General features: G+C 35.8%; 1 protein-coding gene across 11 annotated transcripts in view; it reads left to right on the plus strand.

The window, feature by feature from the left end:
* LOC108970440 (polypyrimidine tract-binding protein 1) overlaps positions 1 to 10,758 on the plus strand; it is a 390,952-nt gene that overhangs the window by 41,708 nt on the left and 338,486 nt on the right. For 4 of the 11 annotated variants that reach the window (XM_018935817.1, XM_018935819.1, XM_018935821.1 and 1 more), the window contains exon 1: positions 695 to 722. The exons of 6 other annotated variants lie outside the window; for them this stretch is intronic. In XM_018935817.1, coding sequence (XP_018791362.1) covers positions 711 to 722 — 12 coding nt within the window. In that variant the 5' untranslated portion in view covers positions 695 to 710. Of the gene's footprint in view, positions 1 to 694; positions 723 to 10,758 lie in introns of those variants that run through there. One more of the 11 variants, XM_018935820.1, reaches the window with a different exon arrangement.

The raw sequence follows: 10,758 nt of genomic DNA on the forward strand, positions 1-10,758 counted from the left end.
TTATATATTTTAATTTTTAATTTTTTTTAATTCCTTAATTGAATTTTTTTTGTTTTCCTTTACTTTTGTTTAAACTAATCTGCAAATATTTACGTATTATGAATGTTAGCCACTTGCTTAACACGCGAAAAATCTGTTTTCAACCATTAAACAGTTACGCCAATAGTTTCTGCTCTTTCAGCTCAAATATTATTTTATTTACTTGCAATCTGTATGGTTTTTTTTGTTTCTCTTCCTATTTGTTTATTTTTCCTTTGTTATCTATTCGATGTGTGTTTTAATTGCGTTTCATGTTTCCTCGTGTTTATTTAGAATCGCAACCATTTTTTGTTTTCAGTGTAAACAGTCGCTTACCAAATATTGTATGTTTAGTTAGTTTCCAAACAGCGAGCGGATGTTGATAAAATAATTTAGCATAACGAAATGAAATTCACAATCTATTTGCACTCATTCCCTTCTAATATAATCACCTATAAGAACATAAGTATATAAGTTTTTGTTTCTAATTTAAAGTCTTTTGTTCTATAACTAATTTCTTACCTTTAGCTAACCGCTCAGCTGCTGCAATTCTCTTTCCACTATCTGCTTGTTTCCGGAACTTATATTATTTACGAAATAAAAATGCGAAAAAATGAAGCCGAAAGTATTTGCTTATAATTGCTACAATTTTCCTTATTTTTTCTTCTACTTTTAGGTAAGTTTGATCAGATATGCACAACCGTGTAAGTGTTTGCAATTATTATGGAATTTTTATAAACATTAAATTTTTCTCTTTTTTTAATTTTTTTATGCTTAATGTGCTCACAAACAGAAAACAGAAGTCCACAGTTAATTGTTATCTTAACTTTTTTTGGAAGCAATTTATACACTGAGTAGGAATTACGTCATGCGCTAAAGTCGCTGGTGGTTGGTCTAACTGTTTTACTTGGAATCGAATGCTGTGGAACATGCCATAAAATAGTTCATGAGAAAATACAAAAAATTTTATATAAAAATACCGTGCTGCCGGTTTCTTTCTTCCTTTGATTGTTTCGTAGTGTTTAATAAGGTTCTTAAGTTTAAACAATTCATTGTCTTTTTAGACTTGAGGAGTGCTTTTGAATGAATATTCTCTCACTAAGTTGTAGAACTTCACTTTTATAATTTTGGTTTTAGAAGCTACGAATTTGCCACCCGTGATCTCTTATTCGGGGAGCGTAGAACGGAGTCAGATAATATTTGGAGTTTCATCGCCAAAAATTTAATCGATTTTATCAATGCACTGTTGCTGAGTTAACACACGTCGAAAGTTGTAACAAGTAATCACTCGAAAATGCTGCCGATTTAATTCCACTTTTTTGCTGAGATGAATATTTTAAGTTACTGTAAACAACACAAATAGCACACGTAGCTTCTGAACAAAAATAGCACTTCGCTAGCTAACGACAATTATCCCATGTTTAATAGTTTTCCTAAGTACAGCTAACACCCACTTGTCTACATACATATGTATGTATGAAGAGAAATAAGTACTCTAAAAGTCGCCGAATATGGAAAACTCCACCTGAGAATTTGAGCTGACCAAATAAGCAAATAAATCGAAACAAGTACATCCACATATGTATGTAAGTAGCCAAGAACAAGCAGAGTTCAATGACATGAGAAGAGCCCCATTATTCAAATAAAGAAAATTGTTGAAATGAGTGCGAACATGCGGTAAAAATTATTGATGAGGGCGCATAAACACAAAGAGTACTCAGAGCAGAGCCGAGAAGTGTAAGTGCTCGGTACGCATTCGCTAATGAACAAGTGGCTAAGAATTAAGTGGCATGAAGAATTAATGCTCATAAATACATATGTACATATGTAAATGTAGGCATAGGCAGACATAGCATGCTTTAAGCCACAAACTGTTTAACAAAACAAATGGAATCCTAGAATGAGTGATACAGTCTGAGCAACGCACAACAATTGACTCTAGAAAATCAACAAAAACAATTCTTGTCAGATTTGTGATGAATCTGATGAAGTGTGTGATGATTTCATTATCAGTAATGAGTATATTTACTAAGAATTTCTGAAGAGTTGAATGATTACTTGCTGCTAGAAGTTAGCTGGAAATAAAATATAACTTTCAGAGAAGTTTTGCATGGCATGTAAAGGACATTGAAAGCAAAAAATAAGGAAAAATTTAAATAATGTTATTCGTCGGTGGAACTACAAAAAGGAAAAAGCTAGAAATAGAATACAATATGTGGCCTCCAAGTTCAGTAAACAAACAAACATTTTGAGGGCGACCTTCAGCTCAGAACCACAGAACAAGATATAAGTTTTTTCTTCTTTATTGGCGTAGACATCGCTTACGTGGTTATAGGCGATAGGAATGCCAAAAGCAATTAAAAAAGAAACTTATTATGCTTTCTTCAGTTTCAAAATCAACATAATATGGCAATCAAAATAATCTTAAAAATACAACTAATTTAATAGCACCGAATGAGGTGTTGTCGAGTGGGGGCGGGAAAATTAATACAAATTTGATAAAACGCTAAAAAATTGAGTGGAAAATTACCGTAAACAAACTGAAAGAAACGGCCACCAGGTTTCAAAATATTTTTCGAATCAAAGATATAAATATTTTGAGCTCATAAAGCGTCAATTGAAAGACAAATATATATTAACTTAACTAAAATAGTGGCCAATAGAATAAGAAATTTATATAAAAGTAATAAAGTGTTAGTCATTGAAATAGCCAAATGGAGCTAATGCCACGAGTGGACCCCTCTGTTGATGAATTCACTGACAAAATGCTTGTGACAAGAGGGCAGCGTTCAAATGTAGCGAGCGGAGGAGGGGCGAATCGAAGACGCCTGTTGTGTGCTTATTTTTAGCCAGACAATATTTCTAGACCAAATTTAATGTGCGGGTGTGAAGGCACATTGTGTGTTGCAGTGTTTAGTGCCAGTTAATGGATGGGATATTCCGACGAATATTTCTGTTTACAGTTTTAATAATACCGATTTTATTAATTCAGTTTAATGTGTCATAAATTTCGGTGCACATTATCAAAATGTCGAAAAATTTGCGCGTGATAAATATGTTTTTAATTGTTTTGAATTTCGGCCAATTTTGGGATGAGATATTTGTAGTGGAAGTCGAATAAATGCTATTTAAAAGGACCTTTATCTCAGGTGTTTAGAATTATTGATTAGAAATTATTCAAAATGTATTAAAAATGTTTTTTGCTTCCGTTTATCGATTTTTGATTCATAAGTTTTCAAAAAACAGTTTTTTTAATATGTTTCGTATATCAATTCGTTTTTTTCGTGAATTTGCATATTTTGAAATTAGTCTTTTGTACTTTTTCATCACTATTTACTTTCATATCACAAATTTACAAATCAGCGAAATGTGGCGCGAACAATTCACTAATTTGCTGCCACACGACGCTAATGGCGCCGCAAATTGTTCGCAACCTTCCGCAGCAAAGCAAAAGCATTTAATACAAAGCATTCTAAGCAGCAATTAAGTGTTTAAAAATATAAATATCTCTATATATATTAAATCAAATATATAATATAGATTAGTTACTATCCGCCAAAAGCATTCTCCGCGACTAATGATGTCCGTGCCTTCTTTGGCCGCACAGTGGAGCCGTGTGCGGCGTTCCATGCGCCAACAACTTGCATGGTCTGGCAGCGATTGCGCCTTTGCAGTTATTTATTGTTTCCTCCGCGCTCGTTGTTTGTGTATCAGATCCGAGTCAACATAAATGCATTTGACGCTCGTAAAAAACACCACAATAACTCGGTTCATATTTGATTTGTTATTTCGCCAAATTTTTCGGTATTTTTTTGGTATTTTTTTTGTATTTTTTTTTAAATTTTTTTGAATGTGTTCGGCTCTGTTGTTTTGTGTTTTGCTTTATTAGCTATTTATGATGTTTTCAAATAAAGTTTTTCAATGAGTGCAAGCGAACACAAACAAAACAAAAAATTGGAAAAGATATTAAGTGGAAACTATAAGCGCGTGGGAATCGAGATTTTTGCTTGGCGATTTTTTATTTGAGCAGAAGAAATAATCGAAAATGTGGATGTATTGATATATGTATATACACTTTTAACAGTTCTATTGATAATTAATTTTGATACAGTGGAGTTATAAATAATATATTATAAATATTCCAAAATTTTGCAAGAATTTTGCTTTCGTAGCACGCCTTGAAAATGAATAAAATCAGAGAGAAATATCGAAATAAATTAGAACAACGAACAGGGTGTAGTAATTAGCCACGATGCTTGTAATACCCGACGGAGAGCTTTTAAGGTACATATATGCACCTTATAAATGTCTAGCTAAGTCTGTCTGTCGGGCTGTACATACGCGAAGCAGTCATTTAGCAGTCATACAAGGTTAGTTTAGGTTAGGTTGTATGGTTGATCCAAAATCGCTGAATCTCACTTGGACACCACCGAAAACGAGGGAACGCAAGCAGACCTCGGAGACCCGACTCCACTCTCAGCGAATGAAATTGGGAAAGGGTGTCCAGCCCATCGAATTTGCAGGCACCCTTGGGAGCCACCTCTTAAAAAAAGCCACAGTGGTGTGGTAGTCTGAAACAAGAATTTATCGATAGCTCCTGATAGAGAATTCCACTAACTACTCTCGCCCGTTTGTGAAAAAGCTCACTGCACCAACTTTTCCAACGACTTCTCTTCGCTCAAAAATCATTTGCCGTTATGGAAGCCGAGAGGGGATCGTCTGAAGATGTTTCTGCGGTGTAATGATCCAGGATGAAAGGAATGCAATCGAAGCTTTGAAGATTTTCAGTGCCTCTCGTGTACTCAGCTTTTCTAAGTCTAATAGCAGACTTCGGCGCCAAACACCTAAAAGATATGTGTACCGATATCGTTTTTCCAAACGCCCTCCAACAAACAACGACCCCAAAAATTATTATTGGTTAAATGTGGTTTAAGGATGTTTCCTACTTTTGATCTGAAGCCCCACCTCCTCCCATTTGTTCCTCTACAACAGTGTAAGGGGGCAAATGCCCTTGTTCTCTCCGCACTTTTTCCCTAAGATGTGTGGCTTCCCCGAGAGCTTCCTATCAAAGATAAGCCCCAAGCTCTTCAAAAGTAGAGTCTCCCAACGAGGGGGATTTTTTATGTCCTTGTAAATATAACTTTAAACACTTAAAAATTTATGGCTAATACATTGCGCTCGGTCACGCTATTTCGACTCGTCGACTTCCTTACATTACTCTATTTTGAGTTCTTTTTATTATAAGTTATCTTTATTTTCGGTTTCTTAAACGCACTTGAACACTTGTCCAACTCAAGCGTAACCATGTGACTTACCTAAGTGGTGTACTTCTAAGTAAATATTAATGTAACGTAAGCTCGATCCGAATTTGGCGAAATTGAAATCCGGTTTCGCGCATGCGCTCGCTGACAAACGCTCACCTGTCATGCTTTCAATTGTAGTCCACTTGTTGTAGAGGTTTATTTTCTTCTTGATCAGCCATATAACATACACCGATCTGCCTGCCAATGCCCACATACCATCACATAGCCTATGCATGGCTTGAACGCTTTCAGTGAGGCGTAAATTCAGCTATTCCACTGAGCTATATTTGACCATACGAGTACGCGCTTGAGCTACCAAATGACAGCCATGAACAAGTCATTGGCATGCGAGCCCCCCATCGTGGTTTTTAGGCAGTTGGTGCCGGCCCGAAAGAATTCACCAAACATAAATTTGCATAACTTAATTTGGACACATTTAATGGCGATGGTTGCCGGCTTCAGCCAAACGTTCGTTGACTCTTTAATTAAGTAGCTTCGCAAAGTTATTGAGTAATCGCTTTTGACACTTGCATTTGTTTCTTGTCAGCAGTTTTTCAATTGTTCATTGGCGTGCAAAAAGTTGGTGACACAGTCAACGCGACGGGGCAATTTTGTTGCTTGTTTATTCTGAAACTTAGGTTTGTTATTAAGTTGACCACCTTTCACTTTTCGACAATGTCACGTTATAGCAAAATTTGAGTTTATTCTCCACTTTTGATTTTTATTCTTTTTTTGTCGAATATTTCTTTTCGTTTTTTTTTTTTGGCTTTAAATTCGTCGATTAGACTGATTTGCAACTGCAGCGTGCGTTGGTGTGCGGCATGCGAAAGATTCTCAAATAAATTTGCAGCAGTTTCCGATAGTGCTCTATAAATTTGTAATGAAATGAATTGAATTTCGATAATCAGTTACCGAAGGAATCGTTGGGTGACAAATGAGCTCAGTTTGCTTGCCCTTGGTTTTTGACTGCAAGCGTAGATATCTTTTGATTTTTTTATTTTTATTCTGCGATAAATTGCTCACATGCTTGGCATTTTGCATCTGGTCCTGCTGATTGAGTGCTTGCCACAGTGGCACATCTGCAATTTGTTCTTACTTTAGGTACTATTTTTATACTCTGTACTAAATTAAAGTATGGTTTTTGTTGTGGTAACGGGTTTGTCAATAGGAACGCTACAAAAGTAGACCGATGGGGATAGCAAATGACGCCATACTTTTTCGGGCTCGTTTGACACTTCATCGGGGAAAGATATACGATCCAACAGCGAGTCGAAGTTATTAAACATACCTAATCCTACCGAAATTCGGAGTCAGTTATATATAGTAGACATCAGATATTTGATCCCTTATTTACTAAAACTGTGTTTTGAAGACAGCACAATACATATGTATTTCTTTTACCAAAATTTAGTTAATTTATCACACTGAAATCTCTAATTTTCAGCTTGAATCAATACTTTTGGGTACATGGGTTTCATCGGTTAAAAAACAGTCTTTTTTCAAAAAAATTTTACTCATATAAAATATGAAATATGGTGACCTTAGCTAAGGCTGATTTCTCTCTTCTCTTACTACTCGGGTTTCATATTCTATCATCCAAATCCAGAATTTATTATGCTCGCAGAGTTGCTTATATTCTCTACGCCATAAAAAGTTGCCTCCATTATATCTGTTTTTTCCGAAGGTTAGTGATAGGTTGGTTATTTGAAGTCCTGTATAAGCTGGTTACGTTCGAGAACATGTGAAGAAAGACTAACATATACGCTCATATTCCCTGTAATACAGCATTGCGCGATTTTCTTTCAATCCCATTTAAATCACTTCCGCCTTGACTCACCGAATCGTGTTCCTATTTGTCACTCTCGCACTTAACAATCGTAAAAAAATCTTGCCAACATTGTTCTCAGTGCCTACACCTAATCAAGTTCCACACTCTCACATCAATATGGATCTAGTTTTAAAAGTTGGTGACAATCATGGTAAATAGATTAACGGAGATATATAGTATGTATACGGTGAACCATGATTATTTTCTCAGTCTGTAAATTGCAATTTCTGCTTTCAGTACGTTTGTTTCACTGTTGGTATTCAACTAGTTGCTCGCTAAAACAGTGAAATTGCGTGAATGTTCCATGAACGGTCAACAAGCTTCTTACTCGACTCAAAACATGAGAAAATGTTAAGTATAAATACCACAATATATAAGTTCCTTCTCTCTAGATGATTGTAGAATAAAAACCCACGATATGCCTTCTCGCCATACACTCCAAACACATTTTCATGAGATTACTTACTACCTCCGTAAATTGTTATATTTTTTATTGTGCCGCAAGTCTCTTTCAAGAGATTTGACATCCTATTATTAATAAAGCAAACTTATAAAATCGTATTATCTTCGTTATTGAGCTGGGAAAAATAATTCCCCGTAGTGGTTTAGCACACCTTACTCGGCTCTTCGTAAGTTGGCTGTTTCACTTTCCAAGCACGATTACATGCGAAACAAAAACAACAAAGCGCACATGTTTTACTGTGCCGTGAGAAAATGTAAAAATTAAAAATTAATGATCTCTGCGATTAAGGGAATGTATGCGCTAAGTCAATGGCTATCAATACGCCGGACTGGGGGCAGCACTTCCACCTGCGCCACAAACGTCACTTACACACATTATGGCGCGTAACGCTGATAATGCACATATACGTAAGCATGTGATTATTCACTTACATATGAGCACATCTTATTTAGTACAAGAGCACATATATTAAATATAAAAAGTGCTTTTACGGTTACTTATTCGGTTTAACGTAAACTATTTCCCGAGAGTGTTGTGTTTCTTACCGGAAATGTGCGATGCTTGGATTTGTAGACACATAAGCAGTTGTAGGTTTGTGTTTCTTTTGTATTTATCTTTTAGGGCGTTTTACGATCACTTAAGCAGTTTGATATGAAGTTAAGTACTTTTTTAGCTGTCTCAATCAAGTCCACAGTAAACACTGAAGAGAAAAATATCTAAAAAAAAAAAAGCAACAAAAATCTTTCCGGTCGCTGACACGCCAAAAATAATATAAAAATTGTTTGTTTCAAGATTTTTCTAAAACTTATTCCCTACAGGGTACTCTTTCTTTCGATTCTATATTCAATTACACCTGCCGACACTGCACACATACTAAAACCGGAATACTTGAGCGCGTACGAATAATTTAAACCATTAGCGTTCGTATTCCTTCGAGGCTACCCGAAATTTGCTTTGTTGCTTGCGGCATGAAAAATATCGGAAAATTACAATTTATCGCCAATAAATTATTCACGTATGGCCAGCTGAACTTTTTCGCCGGCACAATCAGGCAATGTGTGCAACAATTTACACTATTTACTGTTAAATTTTCGAAAACAAAAATCAATCAGCCTTAATCGTAAATTTGCAAGTATTCTCAAGGTCGGTGTCTATACGCAATAGAAAGTGTCTAAGAGTTCTTGAAAGCTTTTGAAAAGCTCATATGTGACTGAATAGCCTCAGCTGCAGCCTATTGCGAATGTGTCCAATAAATGGTTCTGAATATTGAAATATGTATTTTGTTTGGAACATGTTTTAAATTGATTTTGGGTAGATGCTTCATAAATTCTTTTTCTCTTAGGAGGAGGATTATGGAGTGAGCGGAATCATTATAGAGTTGAAATCCCAACTATGTTATATGGCAAGAAACTTTTGAAAAAAAAAAAAAAAGTTTAGTGTCCAGATATCTCACTTAAAGGTGAAAAATTTTGGTTTTCTCACTCTCGGGCCATAGTTTCATCCAAACACTTTTCCCTTATTGTATGCGAAGCATTTCACGTGTTGTTGAGTTCTTTTTATATTTTAGTGCCTATTTATTTTTTCTTCGGAACCCACCGCTCCCTCGTGTCAGTTCCGCTTTCACTGTCATCATTTTTTGTGGCTCATCAATTTCAATTTTCATATCATCGCCAGCGTTGCTCTGTGGCTAACTCTCGAAGGAGCGTTATGCGTTAACCATTCCTCCCTCCGCACAAGCTTATTACCATACGCCACACATAAACAAATACATACATACATATATTTAATCTCCGCTCTGCTTTCCCTGCGCTCAATCGCTGCGGTTCCCTTGTGTTCACGAATCGATTATGAATTATTTGATTTACAACAATGACTTATGAGACCCTCCGCTGATTATATACTCGCCGTTGCGAAAATATTTAAACGCAAGACATCCTCGTCATACGTTGCGTACGTTATGAAGCTGCGGCAATTTTTTTTTTTCAGCTTGCTGTTTGCCAAAAGTCAGCGCAAGTCACCGTGATGTCACTGGCCAATATTCTGGCGCATACTCATACATACAGACATATTTACGTACTTGGTCGCAGAGCCTTTGTGTACTTTGCGTTTGAGTTGGCTTTGTCGAGCATAGAAAAATGATAAATTGTTTTTCATAGTCGTGCTGTGGTTTTCCAATTTTCATAAATGGCTTTTATTTAATTTTTAGATTTTTTTCCGCTATTCCAAAGGCGGAAGTGGCAAAGGAAATTTATCTATAGCAGACATTTTTAAAGAAAGATATTTTGCCTATATTGACTTGTAACATAAATTATGCAGTCCAATAATGCGAAATTAATAATTCAAAGTTAGGAAACGTTGATTTATTTCTGTGAGCGAACAATGCGAATGCTTTGCTTGAATAAATCAAATTATCAATGTGCTCTCATATAATAATCGCATATATCTGAAAGGGATTTGGTGTGGTGCTAAATATTAGATATAAGAAAAAACAAAATCAGCTCAATATCTGGTTAGCAACCAGTTAAGTTCCGGTTAAAAAAAGGTTTACCGCAAGAAGAAGCCTTGGTTAGGCTAATCAGAACTTAACTGGCAGTCCTAAATATTTGTAACACTTGTCATCTAAACTTGAATTTCAAGTCCAGCGTTCACTTACCGAGTTTCTCAAAACTAAAAAAAATTAAATTCAGCCGTAAATTTTCTCTAACATCTTTTTCTGCTCTGCTCTTTTATTTTATTGTCTTGTTAGTATACGAAAATTATTATACTCTCGCAACAAAGATGCTAAAGAGAGTATTATAGTTTTGTTCACATAACGGTTGATTGTAAGTCCTAAAACTAAAAGAGTCAGATATAGGGTTAGATTACCAAAGTGATCAGGGTGACGAGTAGAGTTGAAATGCGGATGTCTGTCTGTCCGTCCGTCCGTCTGTCCGTCCGTCTGTCCGTCCGTGCAAGCTGTAAACTTGAGTAAAAATTGAGATATGATGAAACTTGGTACACGTATTTCTTGGCTCCATAAGAAGGTTAAGTTCGAAGATGGGCAAAATCGGACCACTGCCACGCCCACAAAATGGCGGAAACCGAAAACCTATAAAGTGTCATAACTAAGCCATAAATAAAGATATTAAAATGAAATTTGGCACAAA

The sequence above is a fragment of the Bactrocera latifrons genome, unplaced genomic scaffold (assembly GCF_001853355.1).
Source record: "Bactrocera latifrons isolate USDA-ARS-PBARC rearing strain unplaced genomic scaffold, ASM185335v1 scaffold_3, whole genome shotgun sequence".
In the NCBI taxonomy this organism is placed as follows: domain Eukaryota; kingdom Metazoa; phylum Arthropoda; class Insecta; order Diptera; family Tephritidae; genus Bactrocera; species Bactrocera latifrons.